The sequence below is a fragment of the Bombus pascuorum genome, chromosome 11 (genome assembly GCF_905332965.1).
Source record: "Bombus pascuorum chromosome 11, iyBomPasc1.1, whole genome shotgun sequence".
In the NCBI taxonomy this organism is placed as follows: Eukaryota; Metazoa; Arthropoda; class Insecta; order Hymenoptera; family Apidae; genus Bombus; species Bombus pascuorum.
Window position 1 is genome coordinate 10,126,300 of NC_083498.1, and position 26,112 is coordinate 10,152,411.

Genomic DNA, 26,112 nt, shown 5'->3' on the forward strand with positions numbered 1-26,112 from the left:
CGATAATTTAGTCAACTCTACAACTTTCTCAACGTTACTGAATACACTGATATCAATGGACAAAACATTAATAATTAGCCACGTATCGCAATCATATTTAGAGAGCGATGATATTTGTATTACAAAATCTGTCGTAAATTATATAAAATAGAATATATTTTGTCCATCTTTTAACTTGCTTGTCTATTTTGCAAATTGTTTCAATGACTTATTTTCTCTCTTGTTTCTCAACACGATATCTACAAATTCTATGCAATTATAGATTGCAGCTTGTTTCTATGACAGATCCTCATTCTCGGTAGTACGGTAGGGTATGCTGATCATCCGTAATGTAATTCGGAAAAGAAACTTTCGCCGTGAAGACCGTTCCGTGAAAAGTTTCAGTGCGGTTCCCATCAACCCCTGTCTCGTCTATGATGGTTACTCACCTCCGTGTTTCTTTCCGGTCGGTAGTCAGAAATTTCCTTTTAAACGTGTCGCGTCATAAAACATGCCCCTGGAAGTTAAGATCGTCTCCCTGTAAAGTCCGTCGAACTTCAAACTTCTTCACCCTTCGAAGATTCAATTAGATGCCTCGCGTGCGATATTTGACGGCTGGGCTATTTTTTCTTCTAAATAAAAATAATAATTCATAGTGGCAGATGACTCATCCTTAGAGTTGCATCTGATAACTGAATCATCATATTCGAACGAATTCTAGTTCTTCGATTTCTTTGCTGAATATATGTAGACTCTGAGATATTATTTCACTGAATAAAAACTTGAGATATCGTTTTACCGAATAAAAGCCTGTCTGACATTTCTATGCTAACAGGAAAAAGGAACAAATCTAGAAATCCATGCACATTAGCGTTGCTTTGCTCTCGAGAAATTATTCCAAAACTTTCTGGGAAGATTGAAGTTGAACCTAAACAAGACTGTCGTGACTGAAGCGGTTAAAAGCAGCGGGTGAAAGAAACCCGAGAAGAAAAGGGAAGACACGCCGTCGGAATCCACTGAATTCCACCCTTCGCTTTCTACGTTTCCTGTTTTCTCGCGGTGGTTTCAAGTTTGCTTCTTTTATCAACCTAGCCAGCATCCGCTGACGTGATTTAGCCTTTTGATAGGCGGTCACCGGGTGTTGACAAAGGCGTCTATCTGCGCGTTTCTCACCGTCCGACTCGACCTCGATCTGACTACTGGCACTCGGCCGGCGGGGCGACTTAACGCGGGTGCGTATCGATTTAATTTGTGACCCAGGCCATGCCGATTGGCCGATTCGCCACCAGTTCCTGGCCAAGAGGTGCCGCAGGAAATAAACGACGGGGTATTTCGGTTTCTTCTGACTTCGCAATTTTCGAATGACGCAATACTACATTGACGTCAGTCGAGTCCGAAATTTGGACAACACGAGAGTTTGACAACCAGTGGTTTATATAAAACTACGTAGTTACTACGTGGTTTTATTTGCAGTGAATAGTAAAATTGTTCGAAATTGATAGTTAGAATGATCGATTAAACAAATTTTGAAACGTTCGCGTTCAGTTACTATTAAAAGATATACATACATATGTATACGTATATACACACATGGATACGTCAATCATGTTTCCCAATAAAAGTGAAAATTAACGTTATTTAATACTATGAACGTTATAAATATTGATATCCTACATAGTTAACTATTTATACGTATAATTAATTAATAAAATTATTATCCACTTTGATTTTTACGAACTACGTTTAATTATATCTTAAGATATATACGTGTATATACTTGAAAACTAAACAATTAGTTGTATATGAAAAAGAAAATTGAAGCACGTCGGTTTAGTAAGTTTGGAAGTTCTAATATTACAATAGAATGATACGTTACTAGCCAGACTAACGCACATCTCTATAAATCTGAAACAGATATCAAAGGAAGTTAAGTCGTTTTATCATCGCAATCGTTTCCTCGATTAGCATAACAAAAAAGGCCGGAGAATGGTTATGGTTCGAGAAAAGTGTGGAGTACACGCGAAATCGCTTTATTCTTTGTAGATACCCGAATTGTGCGAGTATGCTTTGGCGAACGGTGAAGCGATTTGTTATTCCTTTCGTGCAAGACACTGGGTGAATTATCGGTACTGTTTCTACTACTAGCAGCGTTGTAGAACTTTCTTGGATGGGTATGAATAACGTTGAATAGTACGAACTATTCAACATAAAAGATTACCATTCGTGGGTGATGATTATTTTGTCTTTTCTAAGCTTCCATTGATCATGCGTTTCTTACGTTTCCGCTTAATATTAGAAGCTTTGTATCCATGGAAATTATTAATCTTGTCGGAAGCACCGTTCCACCAATATCTTCATTCGCCACTCTCGTTTCGTCTTCGAAAAGAAAACTACGTTTCTCGAAGATGATAAAGCATACGTAGAATTGCACGAATAATCGTGTTTGCACTTTGCACTTACACTTTGGAATTACACTTTACACGAATGTTTCGTAGACACTGTAGTGTACTTCTTCACGGCAGATCCGAAACTGAGGGTTTCAGGCCCTAGTGTCTCCATTTATACTGTTTCGCTTAGCTGATCAAACTGATGACTCAACTCGGAAGTTCTAACCGGATGCTCAACCCGGACACGATTGTTCCCGAAAACCCAATATCATGGCACTTCACCATCGTGAAAGTTTCAGATCTAAAATATACGAGAATTGTCTTTCGACTATTGGAAAAATGAATCCATGCGGTGATGAAGCAAATTTATATTCCAGAAGAAAAGCAAATGCTTACGTCGATATCTAGAAGGGCTTTCCAAAGAAGAAGGACTCTGTATCCATTGAACCCACAAAAAGATTGGAAAATTTCTTTCGGTCGTTACTTTCCTACTTTGTACAGCTCAATGACATTTGTATACTCGTAGTAGAAATCCACCAAAGTATCATTAATACTGTTCCATCTAACAAATTTCCATTAAACGAGAACAAAAGCGGGCAAACAAGAGGAGAGAAAGGATTCACGATTTCTTAACACTCACTCTTGCTCGACGCTGTTCGTCCTGCTCGATCGGACAAAAGAGATCCTTCCTCAGCTTTGAATTCCAAACGCGAGCTGCCTCGCGAGCTAATTGATCGAAGAAAACTGAATCAAGACAAATAAGGTGGCCGATTAAATGAAGACAAACGGATCTGCTGGCCAGCAAATTGCCGGAGCAAGATGCATCCGCGAGACCAGGCGGCGCGCCGCTCTAAAGTGGCGCGATTAATGGAAGCTCGCTTACGGAGCCATTCGTTTCCACACCCGGAGTTTATTTGGAAGAAATTAATCGACCACGGATGAATCGTCCGTTCAATGTAATGGAAACGCGTTTGTTGACCTACGAAAGTAGCTTTATTGAAATTGAGAATTTTAGGTTATGGTTATGCAACACGAGCGAGACAAAGTGGTGTAGGAACTACAGGCGCCGCTGTATTTCGCGCGATTTAATGTTTCATATTACTCTTGTCCATGAACGCATCGGCTAACTTCTTTGTCAAATTTAGATTCGATGCAAGCGAATGACGTAACTTCGTTCAGATTTCTTGAAATAGTAATAACGATGTGAGCTTTGATAACTGTACAGTGGCGAGCATACGCACGGGCTCGCGAAAGTATTCCACGCGCTTATAGACTGTTTTTGTGGATATATTATGCCCAAATTGCAAAACGACATCGTCATTCGTGTCTTTGTCATTGATCATCGATTGTCGGACAATTCACAGCAACAGATCGAGTGTCAACGGGAAAATTAATGGAACGAAGCTATTTTTCGGATAAAAGGGGAAAGACAAATGTTTGTCGATGAAAACGGGAACTTTATTTCGTACTTAGACTCGTCGGAAGGAGTTTGTGTTAAACCGTGGCGGACAAAAGAATCCTTAATGAGACAGGAGCAACAGCGACGCTATTGCATATTCCGAAAGATTCTTATTAAATCGGATAACATTTACACGAGTGGTCTAAAGGAAACGCCGCCGACATCGACATTCTGAATCTTAACTGGCCGAGTCGTTTATCGGATCAAAGCTAACCCGAACTCAAAGCTAACTCCTTCTTGGGGTCAGTTTTGTAGCCGGTCACGCTGGTGTACGAAAATTAACTCGCCCTCGCGAGCCTCTGCTAGCCTTTTACGCTTGTACGTTTCAATTAAGGGGCGATTAAAATGAATCCGCGGTTTTGTACGCCGGTCAAACGGCCGTCGAGAAGAGCTTCTCGAGATCAACGAGCTTTCCAGACTCTCATTGTCCGAACTATCCAGATTTTCGTTGAACTCTCCGTTTCTCGCGCAAATCTCCTACGAAGATAAGCATCGAGCTATTGTATCGAGATTAAAGGATATCAAACTGAAAAGAAATTGACGAAGTACGATGAGAAGGAGCGTGTGAAAGAGGACAGAGAATGAGAGTATCAACGAAAGCTTACCCGTGTTCGCTCATATTAGAGTAAATCGGGGCTCGAATCCCGGACAGCAAACTTCCAAGTTCCCCCATTCGCATTGATCCCGAGTAAGCATACATCTCAAGCAGCATTACGCGCAGAATTATTTACCTCTTGCCAGCATCCACACCTCCGAGGATCCAGACATTCCCCGCGGAGCTTTTCGCGACTCCATCTTATTAGATGTTGCATCGAAAGCTTCGACGCCGTGATGAAATTTTCGTGCTGATCCATCGAATTATTAGAACGCCTGGAGGGATCTGTATCGATATTCTTCGGATTACGAACGACGCGAGGTATTCGTTACTCGATTTGCTCGCTCCATGCTGCGCGACATTCCACGGATAATTAATATCGCGCTTAATCATCCTTCACGTAGCGTAATATGTACATAGGACGCAGAATTTCACGTGTAATACATTTTACACGATTGAAATTAAAATATCTTTTAAACTATTTCTTCGCTTGAAAAATATCAGGAACTTTGAAAACTCGAAGAAATATGCTTGAAGTAAGAAAGGCCTGAATCACAGCATTCGCTGTTCTAAACTAATTAACCTTTTCCTCGACACAATTTTTTCTGTCGATGAAAGTAGCTAATAATAAGATATAATAGAACTTTAATAAGAATCTCAATCTTTCTAGATGTTTTATTTATCAATATTAGACACAGGAACACGATTTTGTGAAGATAAATATAACAAATTTTGTTCAATTTCAATTCCTCTGAAGATCGTACCTCGATTTTCCAGGATAATTCCTTTAATAGATGGTTCGACAATCGATGTTTTGTATCGAGACATCCAAGATGAACGAAACACTGTGCGTAATATCTTGTAATAGCGTGTTAATTGGTTTAGTTTTGAAGTTAAAGGTCGACGAATAGGAAAAATGGAATAACGTTGGTTAAAAAAAGGGAAAATTAAATAGACGAAGATATCGCATTAAAACTACTGTGTGCAAATTGTGGTTAAAAGAAAAGAAACGGAGGAAATGGAAATGTCGGATGGAAGCTGAATATTCGTGAGCGAGTGTCAGGAACGAACGAACGACACGTCGAAACGCAGAGGATATTGTAATAGCGGAATAGGAGATGTTTCGAAAATCGAAACGAAAAAATCGAATTTCTACGACCAGGCGTAGGATAGAATAAATACGAGACGGTCCGATGGGACTGTCTTTGAGGGTTGAAATTCATGAAATTCAGGAAATAAATTTAAAATTCAGCAGCGTAGGCGACGTTCCGGTACCTCGAATGAATTGGAATTTTTCAATAGGAAAAATGCAGATCTATTTAACCAGCGTTTGCAAAAAGATGTTTTTAACACATCGCAGTTCATTGGAAGAATATTTCGTTTATTTCTGATGATTTTCTATATGCAATCAATATATCTCAAGTTTGAATTTGAAGAACAAATAATGGACCACGTAAATCATTTTGAAAAACACCTTGACATCGTCGTTTTAAGAATTTTTCAATCGCAGACGTAAGAATTCTTATAAATCGGAAGTGATTAATTACTTGTTGGAGAAGCGCACTGAATCGTATGAAAATTGCTTTGATCGATAAACATCTGGTGCGATATTTTGAAGAAATTAAGTACACCAACTTAGTACGAGAATCTACACAAGCAGACCACCCGGAGCAAGGTAAATCGAGTGAGCAAGAGGAAGTTGCAAGAATCGCGAACAAAGCTGTATGCCAGTAGCACGACGTCGATTTTCACCCTTTCAGCCTTCGGCCAGTCGTTTTCGACGTGGTTTACTCGAGCCTCTCGATTAAGGCAACCGTTCTACGTAATTATCCAATCGATTTCGAGGCCAGGACTCATCGTTTCTTCCGGCGTATCGGTCGGATCGTCGGTCTCTCCTCGTTACCTGTAATTTCCAGACAACCCGCCGATCTAATTCAGTCAAGGTGTTGATTCGACGTGATTAAATGTATCAATGGGTCCTTCCTCGGTTACCTCGGTATATCCACGGAGCGAAATAGAGAAGGTGTAGCCGACAATTTTCGACGAGGATGAATAGTTTGCGGATAAACGAACCAACTTGTCGCAGCGAAATGAGTTTGCTGGGCTGTGGTCCGTCTGCTCGACTCCCCGTCCACGAACCAACCGGTTCCATCGGAATTTCTCGTCTCTGCGCTTATTCGATCGTCAACCGATCAGGCAAATCGCTTTCACACTGAAAAGTTCTTTCCTCGCGCTGTTGCTATGAGAACCGATTTGTTTAAGCTGGAACTCGATGTTTTCGAACGAGTGACGTTTGCTTTAAAGCGAACGCGTACACACAAGATGCAGTAGGGAACACGGTGGTTGGGATTAATTCGAGAATTATTTAATTTAACGAAAAATTTAATAAATTGAACAAAAGAAACTGTCTGACTAGACTCGTATAATGTAACTAGTTAACTATCGGAATATTATTAATACCTTGCAAGTTGATATAATTTTTCAACAAGCAGATTGAGTTCTTTGTGCTCGATCTTAATTTCTTTCATTGTTACAGACGTATGGAAGAATGTTAAAATATTGTTGCAAAATATTTACCAATTTCTCTACTGTATCATCGATCGTCTGTGAAATTACATTTTTGGTCATATTCGAAGAAGTAGAATGTGTGTTAGGCAAACATTTGGAACAACTGAAAGAAGTTTTTCAATTTTCAATTAAACTGGTAGACTACGTGTAAGGAGGCGTTAGCAGTAGGATGTCCAATTAATCCAGGCCAGCTTTATTACCGGAGGTCTAGTGCGGTCTATGGTTCGCCAAAGCACACAAGGGCCTGTCGGATTTATCATGCCTAATCGGGCAGCCGCAGTCGTGGTCGTAGAGCAATCGTCGCCGCGACGGCCGTTAATCCGTGTCTTCGATCGCAACGCTCGCTTTTTCACCGATCTGTGTCAACGTTCGTTCGTTCCATGCCAGTCGGCTTCGCGCGAGTAAAAACTCATGGTCAAACCACGATGTTTGTCGACGATGCGCCTACAACGGACGGCAAACCTAAACAAGATCTTTCGACCGTAAAAGCTCCGTAAAAATTCTTACTACGAAACTGGAATTTTTCGTTGGTCTCAAACGTTCATGTTATTTGAATATTTCACGGGCGTTTTCGTCGTTCTACAATTTAGAGCCACGATGACAAAGAATTTACAAAATTCTGCCAGTTATTCGGTTCGCTCCGGCGCAGTAATAACTTCTCGCGAGAAATATCATTCGACAAGCACAGGCTCGAAAAACGTTTATCCAGTAAACCGTTCATCTCGAGCGTTAGAAAAAGAACGGTAATAAATTACTGCCGGTACAAACGTTACGCTTTAAACCTGTGAACGTGATTACACTCGGCGCTCGGAAATGAATTACGTTATCATAATTGCGATAACCACACATCAACGTAGCATTTCATAGAAACAAGCCAAGATCCGCAAAAAATTTCACCAGGGGTCATGGCCGCGCGTTATCCGACTGGGTTATGAGATTTCGCCGTAAAATAGTACGAAGAGACGAAGTAGCTCCTACAGGGCATTCGTAACCAGTTGGAATTTCCATGTTATACGGTTCCTTAGATATGATGAATCTCATAAGACAATTGAATAGCACGTTCATGGTGTATTTATAATGGAAAATTCAAAACGGGACAATTAAATTCTGGCAAGAAAATTTCTCATTTTATCCGTATAAAGTAAAAAAATCTATTTGACGAAAAATTTTTGCACGTAACTGTATACGATGTTTCAATTATATTTGATCACAAGCGTCAGAAAAGATCGCGAGTCCTTTGGAACGACGTTTCAGAGAATAGAAAAAAGGAAAAATTCGTGCCTCTAAGATACGCTTCGAACAAGCCACGTGCATTGTGCATTTCGTTAGCAGTAACTTGCCGCTGGAAATCGGAGACGATACTTTTGCGAGCTCGTTATCGAAATACACTCTGTAGAGGAAAGCCGATCGTAGTGTTTCGCTGATATCTGGAAAAACACGACTATCACGATGCTGCCCATCGTTAAATTTTGCGAGATAATGTCCCTATTAGTTTCACTTGTCGCTATAAATAATCCAAAAATTGCAGAAAAATTTCTAGAAGCACCATTGTTCTTTTGCCGAGAGGCTTCTCCTTTGGAGGTCTTCAATTTTCATATTTCAGATTGCATTGTAGTATCGGAAATTTTGTTCGTTTAGATCTCTCTTGATACAAAACATATTTTAACAGTTTATACTTATTTCAACAATTTGATGTATATGAAATATAGCCTTTCTTATTTGTATTACAAATTACGAATTTTTATACCAAAAGTCTCCGGATTCAGGAAAAATCCGTGCGAGGGTGTCGAACAATTAAATGAATCGGATTTTCTAATTCAGAAGCCAGTACCATTCTCAAGGACGAACGAACGCGAAGCTCTGAGAATCAATCGTCTCCACTGCCAATAAACTCGAATCCCGACACTCGATGAAACGTGAGAGTAAAAATACGCGGGATATCGAGAGATTACGAGGTGGTAGGAAATCGCACGAGAAAGAACTCTCGATGCATGCCGCTGCGATCTCTCGCAGCTATCGCTTCCCGAATTTTCTTTCATTTCTACGTCACCGCCTAAGTATACAGGGTGTCCCGGTATCGATGATGCAATCGACAGGGAAACGATTCCATATGAAAAAACAAATTGAAAATATAGAATAAAATTTTTCTATATGACGCTTCGTTTTTCGGAAAATAGAGTTTGAAATATTGGCAAATAGGTATACTTAAAACTTGACCAACTTCGAACCGAAGAAGGACGAGTAGCCGATAGGAGATTGTTTTATGTGTGAAAATAAGTCGAGATAATAGCGAAATTAAAACAGTCTTAAATGAAACAAATTTTTATAGCTGAAGACCAACATAAAAAGTAGGAAAACATTTGCGACAGTAAAACGAACAGCAGGGCCGGTAAATCTTGCGAGGTATCGTTGAGTCTCGACGATGTGCCAGGGAAAATTGGGTTCGTGCATCGGGGGCGGTCTGAGTACTCGGAAATTTTATTTCGACCTCCTACCGTAGTCGAAATGCACGTCGCGAGTATCGTTGAATTCTGGGAATGAATCCTTTAACATCTTGCTCATAGAACCGCGGTTTCGTCAGTTTCGTGATTTCAGGGTAAATCAATCGGTCGAAAAAGAAAGAAAAGAAAGAGGAAAGGGAAGGAGGAACTAGTCTGAAAGAGTTCAACGAATGAATTTTAAAGAACGAGTGGATTTTTATTTAAAATACTGAAAGTGGAAGTCGCTTCCTTATTCCAGCAGATAACATTCAACTGTTAGTAAACGCGAAGTGACAGAGTCTTATCGTCGTATGGATTTAATAAAAGATTATGGGCAGAACGTTGGTTTGCTGATAATTGTTATAGCCCAAGATACAAATGGCTTTTACGAAACATTTGCGACCTTCGGTTCGATTATGTTAATGGATATCCCAGGGTTTAATTTATGACCACGTTATATTGTTGTCGCTCGGTATATTTATAGTTGACAACGTAGCTCGTATAGACACGCCGACCAAATGGCTTCGCCGATGCAGTCGCCGCTGTATCGTCTCTACGCGACACGTGCGATCGTGCTGCGTTTACCACGTCAATGGAAATCGTTTCCAGTTCGATGGAAACAATCGTGGATTCACGTCGATTCACTTTGTCGACATGGCATTGCCTTTGATGCTGTTGGCCCTTTGAGTCCATCGAATTTTCGTTTCTTATTTTACGGTAATTTTCTTATTCTAGTATAATGACTTTTCACAAAGGAACACCAATTTGATAGGTCTTCCGTTTGTCTTTTCTAATTGCAGTTAAATACGGTTAAAAGTCAGGGCTGTCGAACGAAGAGGAGTTTAGCGGCAAGTTGCTTCGTAATTTGGGTAATTCGATCAATGGACGTCAAGAAATCAGTTTTTCTTTCGAACAGCGTAACTGTCTCCGTGGGGGATTCGGTAAATTTCAAGGAAAATACAATTTTCAGCATTGTTGCATGAACGCTTTAGTTGGAAAGGCAAAGGCCACTGTCAGAAGCTTCGAGTTCTTCGCATTTCTCGCCCGAGCGAACTGCAACTCCTTCAACCCGTCAATCCAACGCTGCAATACGCTCGAGCGTGGCGTTTTTGCGCCTTTGCAAATTTCATTGTAAATCGTGCACAGCCAAGCATTTTCTTTCGAACATTGACGCGAGCTCTGTCCTGCCTCTGGAGCAATCACGTGCACACTTCAAAGTGAACCCATCATAGGCGAGAATCCTTCGAGGAATGTCGTATCGTCTTCTCGGAGCTCTCGACTGGATGCACCATTTTCCAGAGAAAGCCCTTCGAAGTGAAGTCCAGTAGTAAAATTCGAAGAGCCTACATTTTTTAAACCCTCCATCATCTGCCGGTATCTTCCCGGTGGTAACCTTTTTAGGGTTAGAATTTCCCTTTGCCAGTGAAAAAACTTTTTTATTGATAATAATTCTTTTATTATCAATGGTACAAATACATATTTTTAGGTCGTTGCTGCAATTTTCACGATGGCGTTTGCTGAAAGAAACGCCACGTTGATTATCAGACTCCGTTCGATGTGTCACGTAATTTTTAAGTAATTACACGACTGTTGATTTTTTAGTATAATCTTTATTCCTTTAGACTCAGAGTTTTTATTACAAAGGTCAATATTGTGACTGAATTGGAATTAGAAATAGAACCGGATTGAAATTAGAAATAGAACTGTCTAAACGGTCTCGTACCATCAAAGAAGAAAGCTCGGTGTGGGTGTTCCCTTTGGAACTCAGAACGCGGATTCGTTGTCCACACTTTTTGGTGGAAAAGTGAGGGTAACGATCCGCGATGCCCATTGGTAAATGAATTAGGTAGTAAAGACAAGGAGAGCTAGATATGGCTCGTGGGCATCCTTGTTTATGGGAAAAGTTTTATCTTGCCAGGCACCCGCTTTCTCCGTATTAGGTAAGAGTCGAGTGCAACAAACATAAGGACCATCTGTAAACCGAAAATGTTTAAGTGAAGAAAACTGAAACTGAACAGATTCGGTTTATGTCGTCTTCTTAGGCCTGCTGCGAGTTACTAGAACAATGGATAGGTCTTGGCGTCCGGACTACGTGGAATTTTACAAGGACCGTCACATCTGGCGTACCACATGGCAAAAGGAAAGTTGGTACGTGACATTCCCCCCTCCTTAGATTGAACTTGGTCCCTCAAGTTTTCTTCAGGAGGCCCTTTGTGAAATCGCACTCGATGTGATTTGAAATTGCAGCTGATTCCTCTTCTCTTTGGGGGTGGCATGTATTGGTTGAGGTACAGGTGTTGGGTGTTGGTGGAACTGTTAACTAAGATTTCATTTCGGCGAAAAGAAAAGGTTAGATTGATACATAAATGGTTATTCTGGCAAAGAGAAGTGTCGACCTGGAAAGTAGGGTTTTAAACGATTCCCATGTATTTTTTTTTTCTTGAATTAAATAGTATGGAGTACATACTTTATCAATCGTGTACGGTCCCAACCATTCCACATCAAGTTTGTGTCTTTTATGATCGTTGTGTACTAATACGGAGTCTCCTTCTTTGAAGACTGATTGCGGCTTTATGATTTTTATTATTTATTATTTTGATAATTTCAATCAATTTATAACGTGATTATGTCATCAGGCATCAAGAAGTTTACATATTGGATCATCGAATTGTATTTTTTTTTTTTTTTTTTTTTTTTTTTTTTTTTTTTAAGCATCCTACAAATACTATACTGAAGCCTACATTATATAGTACGCCTTTCCGACTCTTGTATATATAAAAAAAATATCGATTCGGAGTGCAACTTTAAATACATACACATGTTTCATCAAATATTTCATTTCAACTTTAATCTATCTCTGTAATGCATTAATATGAATGTGAATATTGTACAAAGCCATGAATACACCTTTTATTAACATATATTTGTCCATTTTAAATTCTACTTAAGTAAAACAAACTTGTATTGAAACTTTGTGTTATTCAATAATAAGGGCATTGTAATTTTTACTGTAATAATAATGTGAAATCAGTTATCCACAATTCATGTTCCAGTCTACAGATATTGTTTCAATAGTAGAAGAAACATCACTTACTGAGCTTAATACTTGGTACATATTATAGTTATAATCTCTAGGCATTATAAGATCCTTGTCTCAAATTTCTACTCTAATTCCTTTATATTAAATATTATTATTATTAATCATTTTTGGTTTAAACATATTATTTATACATTTACTTGCGAATAAAATTACATGTGGCAGTATAGTACTTAACTCATTAATAGAATGTATCTTCTTTGAGAATATATGATCATTATCTTATGATAATCTATCAACTAAAATTTTGTTATTTCTATGTTGACATTGAAATTGTACAAATAATATGTTACCAACTTATAATTGTTCCCAAAATAACTAATTAACAATGATTTAAACTATACAGTTTGTCTTAGAATGATGGATAATATAAAAATTCAAATTTATTAACAATACCTGACAACTTTAGTTGATTTTATGCTAAATAATATTAAATATTTTGATATAAAACACAAATTTCTGTTGTATGATTGCATCAACTAATAATATTCTAGAATATACAACGCTTAAAGATTTGAGTGAAAATAAAATTCAAAAACAATGTCCTTGTAATGTTAACTTATCTGTAAATACTAAAAGAACAAATATCCATCAATATCCATAATGTAAAATTATTTGTTTGTTAAATGCTTCTAGAGTATGGAACTTTATGTATACTCTTTTTATACCGCATCAATGTAATGTACTTAATGTATCAATAGTTCTAGAAATTTTCCGAGAAATATACGCAATATTGAAAATATAATAATCGTTATTCAACGGATTTTATATGTTCATAGTAACAAAAATATCTTTTTTTTCTAGTATTACATTTTAAATAATTCGTGTTTGACTTTTCGATAAAATTGGTTGTTTTGGCTGGGCACTCACCACCATTGATAAAGCATATCGTTGTCCGTCGGATCGTAAAAGTACTGTGGGTAGTCTTCCTTGTGTCTCGAGATTGTGGTGGTCTCGGAAATTGACTGGGTGTTTGATAATTTTTACATTGATTGGAGAAATGTCCGATTCGGTTATTCTTTAAACATTTCATTTGAGTCCTTTGGGCGAGTGGCATTCGTTCGGCTTGCTGGAAGTTCCTTGGTCTTGGTTGTCGATTTCGATCTTCCCTGAAGTATCGCTCGATCTCGGAGGCTCTCTTTTCGGCTTCGGCGATGTTGTACGGTGGATAACCGAGTAATATCCGTCCTATTTCGGGTTTTAGCCCTCGGATGAAGTCTGTTACGGAGTCTCTTAAGATTCTGTCGTTCATTGTACGCCTACTGATTTCGTCATAGTACTCGTTCGTTACACTACACTGTAGTTTATTAAGCACTCTGCGGAACCTGATAATGTAGCTCTGAACACTTTCGTCGTGTCCCTGTATCGTTTCGCGTAGCTGATCTTGTTGTTCCCTAATGGAGGCTTGGGTCGCTACGTTTCGTCTTAGGGCATCGTACCGGTGTCCGTATTCGCGGATTGGTACATTGCAAATGGCCATTGCGGCTTTACCAGTAATTTTACCGGACTTGATCATCTTGAGCGATACTGTCGGTTCATAACACAATGCTCGCACTTCGCGCACTTCACGTATGAACTCTTCCACTCCGATATCGTCTTCGCCGTTTAGCTGTGGTAAACATGCTACCGCGTCTTTGGCCCGTAACCTCGGAGAGGCGAATTGCGGTGAACGATCTTCGTAGGAGAGGTAGTTATCTGCTTCTGACTGAATTGGAGCGGACGGTGGTGGAGTTCTGTCTCTCGCGGTAGTAACTTCGTCCACGGTAATCAGAGAGCTTGGTTTCGTACTAACGTTGTGTCCTGTCATAATTTTCGAGATTTTGTCGTTTAGCACTTTAATCTCTGCCGTACGCTTCTTCTTTTCATTGTTCGCTTCTTCCAGACGTTGTATAATAAGTGCGTTTTGTTTCAATATCGCGTCGAGTGTGGCACGAATCGAATTGTCCGTAACTTCGGTTGCGGAAACGGTCTCGGTTTCGTCTTTTCGCGATGTAGACATGATTCTAATTAAATTTACTGAGTCTGAACTATTTATTTGAGCTCGAAACGCTCGAAACGCTTGAGAAACTTGATTTTCTCGTACGGTAATGTACAAATGAATCCAGATTTCCAGCTTACCGTAGTAGCTATGGCCGTTGAGGAGTCTCTGGGATGTTTCCTCTCTGGTTGGTTCTAGATTCCGAATCTTATTCGTAGGCTTGCTCTGCGCTGACCGTAGTCCTCTCGTCTAGTTTCACCGTAGTGGAACGTTGAAAGTTGCTGCAGGGCTTCGTAGTAGCAAAGATTCGCAGTGGTCCGCTGATCCTTCAATCTTCAATGATGCGCGTACGCCGAAATCGTAATTTCGTTTTCACTGAAGCGAATGGATCCTGGCAGGATCGCCAAAATGTCACGTAATTTTTAAGTAATTACACGACTGTTGATTTTTTAGTATAATCTTTATTCCTTTAGACTCAGAGTTTTTATTACAAAGGTCAATATTGTGACTGAATTGGAATTAGAAATAGAACCGGATTGAAATTAGAAATAGAACTGTCTAAACGGTCTCGTACCATCAAAGAAGAAAGCTCGGTGTGGGTGTTCCCTTTGGAACTCAGAACGCGGATTCGTTGTCCACACTTTTTGGTGGAAAAGTGAGGGTAACGATCCGCGATGCCCATTGGTAAATGAATTAGGTAGTAAAGACAAGGAGAGCTAGATATGGCTCGTGGGCATCCTTGTTTATGGGAAAAGTTTTATCTTGCCAGGCACCCGCTTTCTCCGTATTAGGTAAGAGTCGAGTGCAACAAACATAAGGACCATCTGTAAACCGAAAATGTTTAAGTGAAGAAAACTGAAACTGAACAGATTCGGTTTATGTCGTCTTCTTAGGCCTGCTGCGAGTTACTAGAACAATGGATAGGTCTTGGCGTCCGGACTACGTGGAATTTTACAAGGACCGTCACATCTGGCGTACCACATGGCAAAAGGAAAGTTGGTACGTGACAGATGCAACGTGTGATTTCTCGATCAGTTTTTCGACGACCTTCCTGCATTCTTCACTTTTAGTATCACGAAATTCGTTGCGTCTTTTGGCCAAATCAGTAGCTATGGCTTTAATCGTAAAAACTCGCTAGCGCTTTGATTAACATTTCCATCGCCCGCGAAGGAGGCGAGACTCGAAATGGCCGCGAAAGGATTTCCATTTCATTACCCGATAGCTCTTGGCCAGGGTTAATTCGAAATTCCCCGAACGAAATCGACTTACTGTCACGTCTCGCTGAGAGGGATGGGGAGAAGAAACCGGAGTCTCGGTAGAAATTTATTAGAACTTGTAACAGATAATGCACCCCAGAGATGCAACTTCCGTGCGCCAGGCGTGAACTTAAGCGCATTAGGAGATTGAAGCACGTCCGTACCCGGGAGGCTGTTGCGAAACTTAAACAAATGTCTGGCCCGCTATTTATCCGAGCTGCTTAACAAACCCTTCGAAACGTACCATGCCGCGATTACTTCGCGAGAACGAAACGAAGTCGTTTGAAGGTTTCCACGTCGCGTCAGCATCCGAAAACGCGTTTCGTGACAAGATAGAAGAATCGAGGTTGCCTCGACCAAGTGATGAATAGACGTGGAATGTACGTGGTGTTTTCAAAGTATATCTCAATGAAGCGGGGGATAATAGGCTGGATGATTAAAGGAGCACTTCTTGCTCAAGAAAATATATTCACGTGACAGGTCCGATTGCTTTTTAAATTATACAATATAGAAGCTGGCTGCCTATTGGCGAGTATTCACGAGATATAAATTGATCAGAAGTAACATTAATCAATTGCATGTGGGAAGAAAGCAGAGGAAAGTCGTGATTTTAGAAATGGTATTTTTTAAAATCTACGTTTATGCTATCCACGTGTGACGAATAAATTTATGGAAGCTGAGTACTGGCCGTATGCAGAGAAATTAAAAGATTTACGAAAAATGGAATAACTGGATTTCTATAACTCGTAATGCAAAAGATGTTCTGTTTGATTGATCTACACTTCTGAAACACCTTGTACACGTACAGTTGTTTGACAAACTGTCGAAAATGAGAAGAGTGGTTGGATTTGGAAACAGGTCTGTAGTTTTAGTCGTGGATCTAATTTCTTAAAGAGGCTGTAAGCTCTTGAATCTTCTTACCTCTTGCTTTGCACACTGTTTTCGTGAAGTTTCTTAGGGAAACGACTACTATTTAATGCATGTTCCGTAAAGGATCAATTGTAAGAAGACACAATAAATCCTAATCCCTGAAGGAACATTTCCCCTTCTTCTGAGAATCTCCGATTTATTCCTCTGTCGGAAAATAATTCATCGCTTGTATCTTATTTTCTGCTCGAACTCATCGTTTGCTTCGACTGACCAACGAAAGTCTCAAGCCATTATAAATTCTGCGAATGTTTCAAAGGCGATAAAAAGTCCGTTAATTACGGACTAATGAACGATGTAACAGGGGTCGAGGTGAAACGATACTTTCAACTTTATTTCCACTCCTTGAAAAGTTGATAGTTAAGAGACTTTACGGATGAATCGCGGCAACGCGCTTTTATGTTCGAAACACTTTAATCGAGCACAAATTCCGGCGATCAGAAGCCTGCCACCCTTTTAAGTTCCGGCTTCAGCTTTCCTTGACGAGCTCTGTGAAGCGCTTTATAACCACCGACCTCTTTGTCGCGGGTCTTGTAGACGAAAAGACCCGGTAAACAGTGAATTCCACTTTTTTTTATCGAAACCTGTTCTCGTTCTTCGAGGATAAACCGGTCTCGTAATTGCATTACGCGATAACGTTTGCTTTTTGCCAACGCTATAATACCAGTGTCTCCTTCTTGTTTCGCTATTTGGCAAGCTGGCCATCTTCCGCGACGATTCTATTCGCTAGACCAGCGTCTGCTGGACCACCGCTGGATTGAAAATTCTCTGAAAGGCGCCACCTGAACCACGACGCTGTCTTTTTTATTCCAACGATTCTCTCTATAAGAGACTGGAGTTCTTGCCGAATGCGATATTAGGCTCGAAGAAAGAAGATGCTAGCCATTTCGTGGCGCCAGTTATCGGTAAGAAGACGTTTCTAAGCGATATTCGCACAATCGTACCGCGCTAATTTCGTATTCTGGAGAATCGTCGAGGACGGAGGGTGAGAAAGAAACGGAAATGAATCTTCCTCAAGGCTGCGCCGGTATTTTTCTCCGGCGTGATTCAACGCTGACTCGCGGTAGAACCGCTATTACGAAGCTGACAATCTCGCGACCACCGTGCCGCTCGTCGTTGAATCTCCACAGAGCGGTGACAAATGAACAGAGACAAATACTTGCTGATAGAAGACGGCCGAAGAGAGGGACGAAGGATTGCGCTTCAATCTTTTAACGCGATTAGCTTGCCAGCCTTTGCTGAACCGGGAGGAAAAAAGCGACGGAAACGGGCAAAAGTCTCGGCGTTTCCCGTTCTTCCGCTCCCGTGCGCTCTGACAGCGCGTTCGCCTGGTTGCTTTTGCCGCTTAATTCTGTTCCCTTCTTTGCCATTTCGTTAAGCATTCGTAGTTGAGAACTTCCCTCACGGGACCAAGCCATTCCGTCCCTTATACCGATGGAAGTAGCAGTAATCTATTGCGCAGAGCCGAGTGAGTAGAAAAATTTCAAACCAGCGCTACGAGATTATAATTGAAGAGATCTGCTTTTGTGCACAAAGGCGATCGTAAATTTAAATCTCATAAATTTTATATGAAAAGAAAAATAACATTTTGCCATTTAGCTAATCGTAAATCCAATCGTATCTTCAGTCTCCGTATTCGATATACAATGCCGGGACACGATTTTCTTTCGCACCACGATATAGTTATCGTTCAAGACAACCGATACCTCGTCTATCTTTCAAGAAACATCTGATATTTCGTAAAAGAGAACGTATGACAGGCTACAAGTCTGCTAATAGAATCAACAGAAGAACAAAATTGTCTTAATAAGATATGATCAGATCCGCGACACAGAACGACGGTGTTCTTGCATTACATGTACTCGTGGCGCCGTGCGGCCGCTTAATGGCGCGCGAGCCGGATTTTACACGAGAGAGACTCGACCGTATCGCGCGAACTTAATGCCGACTTCAGTCAACACGCGCGGCTTAGCCCGATAAGCTTAGCCCCTTGATTCCGCGTCGCGCGGCGTCCTGTTCCCTGTCACCCGATTTCATCTACCTGCTCCTCCTATTACACTCTCTTCAGTCATACCAACTTCGCTTATTCATCCTTCAAGCCGCGCGAAATTCACGAACGTTGGTTCGTGATTCGCGTGTACCTAATGACTCGCCCCGTCACGATACGCTTCCTTTGAACACCACAGGCGATAACTTCGGTTACAACGCGACTTTTTCGCTTTCTCTCGATGCCTGCTCGAAGAAACTTGTAACAAGTTCTATAGAGAACCGACTGGTCTCAACGAAAAGTTGTACTGGTTGGGGATAATGTAACGTTAACTTTCAAACGCATAGTAACCTACGCTCCCTTTTATAGATACGAAGACAGTAGAGAAGACTGAACGAGTATCGGGAAATTATTAAAATCATTGGGACGTTATTATTATTATTTGGAATATAAATTATAAAAATTCATATATTGGATATTTTAATGACTATTAAATTAAGCAGCTTATATAATCGTCTATAATCGTCACATTTCTCGATAATTGTTTAAGTAAAAGACTGGAAAAAGGTGACGTAGGCTTTTAAAACAATTTTTCTATAATTACGATAGGGTTGAGGTTTTGAAATTTAAACGAACGTAACTCGATGCCTCGCGCACGTTGTTAAGAGAACAAAAGGCAAAATTGCTTGGTAGATGGTTAACAAGCGAAATACGAAACCTTTTTCCCGTCGTTAGATCTCAAAGGTTATTAACATTGCGAAGCCAGAATTGGCCGAGTCATCGTTGCAGCCGGCAACAACAGGTAGCCTCGCGAGGTTCGATTGCGCGTATTAATAGCGGCCGGCTGGTTTCGAGTTGCGTGGCTCGTTTCTGAAAATTCACCCCGTTAAAAAGTTCGCGTTCCAGTCACGAGTGCGCGAGGCTTAATTAAACCGCGCGCGCAACCAACCGAGGAAGCGGCGAAGCCTTCCAATTAGCGGGAAACAACGTGATCAACGGGAACGATAAACCTTTGGGTTCCTCGAAACGTCGACGAAAATTCGCGTTTCGATCCGCAACTTCGATTGGATCTGGCTGCGGAAGTGGAATTCGTTGCGCCACAATGGAACCGTGTTTTCGGAGAAAGTCAGAAATGAAAGGAAGGAATTGGGATGGCGAAAAAAAGAGAGAAACGCGATAGAATTGTAGAGAAGTCAGCAGTAACGCGCACAAAGTATCGGGGGATAGAGTTGCAATCTTGTAGAACGTTTTGTGGCGGCCGACATAAGCAGACTTCGAGGGGTTGGGCATGAAAGTGAGTTTCACCGATGCATGAAAGGCGACCGCCCGATTGTGTGACCAGTACAATCCGACAAAATGCCATGTGCGAAGAAATTTTTTAGTATACCGTGTCTATTTTTCTACGTGATTTGAACGAAGGTCTGATTTCAAGAGTAAACGATCTAATAAGTATCGCAACAAAATTGGTCTAAGCTTCATAGGTTTACGATGCAACCCAACTGGGTACGCGATCGCGAAAGGAACTCGAGTTGATCCGATAAATTTGAATCTCTGATTCTCGCTATTTGCCGGTCCATCGTTTCTCCCACTCGAACAATGAATCCATCTATTGGAAGTAATTAAGTGCTCAAGCGGGATTCATCGGTGATAAGTGGACAAATTATACGGTCAAGTAAGAACGATCTGTACCTATGGTTACCGCTCGGCCGGATAAACGATTTCGCTAGAAGTCGTTTCAAAGATCGCAAAGAAATTTCGTCGTCTTTTTTGCTTTCCAGACTTCTTCTCGCTACGACCGATTTAATTTCGCGTCTAGAAGATGAAACAGGAGCTCGTAATCTGTCATCTGCAACGACCGCCCGACCCCTAACAACCAGTTTCGGGGAAATAATTAACTCTTGTATTACCCGCTCCTGTTTGCTCGAGTGCAACCGAGTAAATTGTGTTTTAAACAGTAACAAACCAGACTAGGACTCGAGCATCTGTACCTTTGCGCGTTATTCCGTCTCTACTTTATTTCCTTATAAAATTTTATTCAATTTCACTTGTGTCAAATATCGTATAAATTGGACGAGGAGCGCGGACATGTTTAATCGTGAAATAAAAAGAAACGGTGATCTCTTACCTTACACTTGGGATATTCTTCAGCAGGCGTAGGTCTCTTCCAGCCCAATAGGGGTGGGATACAAACGAGAGCAGACAGAAGCCACACGAGCGCTATCATCAGAGCTGCCCTTGCCGGAGTCCTCTTCTTTAGGTAATCCACCGCCTGCGTGATGCTCCAGAATCTGTCCAAGCTTATTAGACACAAGTTCATGATACTGGCGGTGCACAGCAACACGTCCATGGCCGAGTAGATGTCACACCACCAATAGCCGAAGATCCAGTATCCCATAATTTCATTGGCCAACGAGAAAGGCATAATTACCAGGCCCAGAAAGAAATCAGCCACGGCTAGGCTAGCTATAAACCAGTTCTGTATATTCTTCAGTGCTTTTTCGGTGGCTATGGCGATGATCACCAGCATGTTCCCCACGACGATCACGATCATCAACATCGTCGCCAGGATGGATGCCAGAATGATGTGTGGCAGCGTATATCCGGATGGATACAAGCTCTCCCCGAACACGATGTACGACGTTTCGTTGCACAAGCTGCCGTTACACGGGAACAAGAGACTCTCGTTGAAAGAGTCGTTGAACGATCCACCGATATCCTCCATTATGCCGCCCAAGCCGAACAACAGTTCCAGCTCTCTCAGACCTTCCACGTCGTCCTGGTCGGTGGTGACACCGATCCCGGTGGTACTATCGAAAGCAACGGTGCTTTCCTCGCTGATATTAGCGACCTCCACTTCGCCCACCTGTTCGGTGACGAGGAAAGGCAATCTGGTACCCGACACGATATCCCCAGCACGGAATCTAGCGCAGGCACAATCACCGGTTCTCTCGATCGGTGCCACCTGTCGAACGTTCGCCTCGGTAGCCGTGTCGTTGCCGGTGTCGGAGGGTCGCTGTTCGACGTCTGGTACTTGGTCGAGTTGATCGGGGATTCGGGTGGTTCCACGATCGTCGTGAGTCGTGGTCGCGGCGGCTATCAGCCGGTGCAGTTGCTGCTCGTCGGTGAGGATCGCGCTGTCAATCGAGTGGGCCTCGTTAGTGGAAGACGTAGTGCCACCGGTTGGTCGAGACCACGTCATGTTCTCGTCGAAGACGCTGGTGGACGCCGTAGTCGGACTACCGGCGGCGTTGATGGTCATAATGCTGCCGAGGAGCGGCATCACTCGCACCCTCGCCGTCGACTGTAGATGCTATCTCGACAAAGTCGAGGCGGACGTGGTGGCCGCGCGCGAGTAGCAGCGTGCACCGGGTGCAAGCTCGAGTAGCAGCAACAGCAGGATGGTAGTGGTCTCGTCGCATCTCGAGGCCAGGGGCGTCATGCCCGTTTCAGGATGAGGTCATCGTCATTAAACGGACAATGGCGTGTGGCCTGTGTAGCTTCTTCGGCGACAGCGGATAATTCGTTCCTTCTTTCCTGGATCTCTCTTCGCTTCGAATAGAGAGGAAGGAAGGAAGGAAGGAAGGAAGGAAGGAAGGAAGGAACGGCTACTTTTTTCTACTCGTTACTTGACGCACAGTCCTTTCTGTATCGAACTATTGTTCGCGGGAACTTGGATATTCTCGGCTGTATGCTTTCTTCGTGAGAAACGTATGTACTTTTGTATATAGTTTCACCTTGCGACAAACAAGAGCGCAGAATCACTCGCTCGTTGTGGACCAAAGTCTTTTAGAATCTGATTTTTTGGCGATCCTCGCCTGGCGCCTGCCTACGTACCACCTTCCTGTTCCACGTTGTCGCGCTGGTAGGTTGGCCCTTGATTTATTGCTAGCGTGAGTTGCGACTCCCTCTTCGTATTCCTGGTATTCCGGCCGGTCTCACGATGACGGAGTTAATACGGAAAGAGCGTACAGAGAGATTTATGGATAGTCCGCTGGCTGGTTGGATTCAGGAGATAAAGCTGGATAGGGGGAGGGAGGAAGGCAGCTAGACGGCGAGACGAGAAAGAGAAAAGCGGCCAAGATGGAAAAGAAGGAAAAGATAGAGATTGAGAATGGGCGTGAAAAATTGGTCCCCCTTTTTTTACCTTCCTCTTAGATTAAAGCTCAGACACCTTCGAATTAAGCGAACAACGGCCTCCGCGCGATCCGATCGCCCGACGATGATTCTCAAAACGAACTGGATCGCGAAATCTACTCGGCAGCTATCGACGAGAAGAAAATTGATACCGAGACGGGTCGTGTAGCGTGTCACTTACGACGTCCGATATTCGAGCTATACCATCGTCGAGCTTTACCTACTCCCCGTAGCTTTTCCTACACGCTTGGCTCTACGTTTGCTTATTCCCGAGTCCGAACGGCGCCCTCAAGCTAATTAATTATCGCGCCACGGCTAAAAAGGCTAAGCGCTGGATATATACCCGTACTGCTCCGACTTGCGACTTCAGCGAATTGTTTACGATTAAACTCGTAATTTACTCGTCCTGTTTAGTAACCGAATGGAAACACAGAATCGAACGTCGCCCACCACAGGCGACTCAACGAAAATATTCCGCGACAGACAGATTATTTTATATAATTCTACGCACACACAGACACACGCGGCGACGAATCGCAGAACCAGCTTAAATCCGTAAACGTTCTATACATACACATTTACACGTAATTCGCGTTGCTACTTAGAATCTCTTTGGTTCTCTATAACTCTGATAGGCTCGATTTATTAAGTCGTCCGCTGCAACGTCGTTGCGAGATAGATGGTCCTTAAGTCGTAGCGCAACGACTTATCCTGCTTTATTATTACGTTATTATTACGTTATCATAATAGTGCTAGCACGTAGATCGTTGGAGGAAAATGGCAAGGACCGTGGTACGAAAATGAGTACGCGAGAGGAAGGAAAAAGGAGAATGCGTCTAGGACGTTCCTTCGATCAAAGTCGACGTCCTCGACCCATCTGTACACCTATTTACACGCTCGAGATTCGTCGATACACGTCCCTGAACCCTTTTCCCTACCGCCCGTCCTTTAACCCTCTCCTGTTTCACACGCCTGGATCAACAGGATTCATTCGCGCACACCGTGTCCTCGAGTTCGGAATCGGGTAACCTTGCACCAACTGTGCCACCGATTCACGTCAGCTGATCACACAGCGACCGAAGTTCTCCCGACACACGGCAAAAGTTCGCTCGATTATTCCCCTTCGTTCGTCGACACTCTCAGTTTCCAGCCACGAAGCACACGTCCCTCCGTAATTTCGCGAGATCTCGACCAGTAGCGAAGATCACGGTCTCCCTCGTCACGCTGCTAGCTTCTCCATCGGGCTTGACATCCACCACGCGTTCTCCTTCGACTCATTTCCCATGAGAAGCGCCACTCGACGATCGTCGATCGTTATCGTTCGACCGCGAGATTCTTTTCCTCCGAATCTCAGAGCAACGTGGACTTTTTCTCTATCATCGGGATGGATCGCTTCGAGCTTCACGTTGGAATATTCTTCGACGAAAGACTTGCAAACCGGAGGAGCGACGATCTTCGAATTGCCCTTACGTTTCTACCACGTCGTCGTTTCCGCTTGGCCCGTCACGAGGTCCACCGTCGCACGCACGATCCTCGCGGGTTCCTCTTGGAATCACACACGACGAAACACGCGCGGGAAACTCGAGCTTGCGACTCGACGAAGTTCAAGGATAGTTCGAAAAAGACGATTACACGACGATGGAACGATGGAGCGCGGGACACCACTTGTCGGAGACGAGATTCGAAACGACGAAGGGGAAAAACTATCTTTCGACGTTCGAAACTTGCAGCTAAAGTAAACGATAAAAGCGGTAACGAACGTAGCTCTGATCGTGTCTCGTAAGATAGATTCGATTTAACGAGTATCAGAATCGAGCGAATCCTCTCTCCTCGTGGTCCTTGAACGGCTGATGCGTGCGTGCGTGCGTACGTGCAGACACCTCGAGGTTGTCTCGTGGATGTTTGGGAACGCACTGCAGCCGCGAGGGACGAGCCAGGAACTCGGACTCCCTCTCGTGTCGTTCGCTGGATAGAGACTCTCCTCGCAGGATCGAGGCGGGCGTGCGACGAAGAAAGTTCGTGGAGAGGGATGGAGCGAGAAAGAACGAGAGCGACTGGTGTGCATGTGCACGTGTAACTCGGTCCACACCGACGTTCGAGCCGCGTGTCCGTGAATTCTCCGCACTCTGTCTATGTTTGTGAACGTGTGTGCATGTATGTGTGTGCACGCGCGGGTGTGCACGCTATCGTATAGGTGAGAGGACGCGGCCGCGCGCGCGCGCGCGCCTCTACGTGCACGCGAGAGAGCGAGCGAGAGGGAGAGAGAGAGGTTGGCTAGCTCACTGGAGGCTGACTGGTGGCCCGACCGACCGGTCCGTCCGTCGGTACCAGCGTCGGGGCGCCGTCTGACGGAGTTGCGAGAGCTGCGGCGCAAGCGTCGGGACGCCGCCAGCACCCGTCCGACGCGGCCCGACAGTCGACTTTGGACCATCGACCGATCGGTCCGTTGGCGAAAAAATACGCCTGTTCTCCTTATTCCGATAGCGTAGCTTGCTCTTCCCTTTCCGATCTTATCTATGATATCTTTACGTTCGTGCAGCTTTTAAGCAAGAAAAAGGTAGGGAGATTTCCTAAAGTCGGTTAGCAATTATTCGATCGATCGAAGATGATAAATCTCTTTCCTATAAACCCAATAGGCGAAATGGCAACCAGTTGCCAGTTCCCATTGTTCGCCAGATCGATTTGCCCGAATCTCAGATTAGATCTGATCAATTGAACCATCCGGGTCATTGGAAGATGCGTTCCCGCCAGGCCTACCGTTCCAATTGCCTAGCAGACTGTAATCCATTGCGTGTTGATCGATTGTCCGCTCCGCTTCATAGATCGTGATCGTGACACTAACAGCAGGATATTTAATATTTCAATTAACTTTGAACTATCCAATTAGACTACTCGCTAATGGATAGCTTAGATACAATAAAGCCGGATATAATTACCAAACCAGGCCAAGTTCAACGGAAAACTCCGCTAGCTATTCCAAACATCCCCCGTCCAATCCTCTTCTATATCCGAACCATTCAGCCGAGCCGAATTTGGGTCCAGATTTATCCAAGTAATCCAGCGAGCAGCTGGAAGCGTCCACCCTCAACCCCCGGGCTTAATATTCGAAATAGCCGTCCCCTCGAGCTATCCCTGCCGCCACTTAATTGTTCACGTTGCTCCCTAGATCGTGAAGTTCACGCGTTGCTTTCCGCCGCGATAACAAACTCCCCGGGGAAGATTCACCTCTGCTGGAAGCTCTGGTCCAGGGAAAACGAGAAGCAAA

The 26,112-nt window shown here is 42.9% G+C and overlaps 1 protein-coding gene across 1 annotated transcript in view; it reads right to left on the reverse strand.

The window, feature by feature from the left end:
- The window catches only part of LOC132911839 (alpha-2B adrenergic receptor), a 131,072-nt gene extending 105,894 nt beyond the window's left edge, over positions 1–25,178 (reverse strand). Inside the window, exon 1 of the mRNA XM_060968831.1 lies at positions 20,839–25,178. Coding sequence (XP_060824814.1) covers positions 20,839–21,993 — 1,155 coding nt within the window. The 5' untranslated portion in view covers positions 21,994–25,178. The remainder of the gene's footprint in view (positions 1–20,838) is intronic.
- Positions 25,179–26,112: the final 934 nt, after the last annotated feature.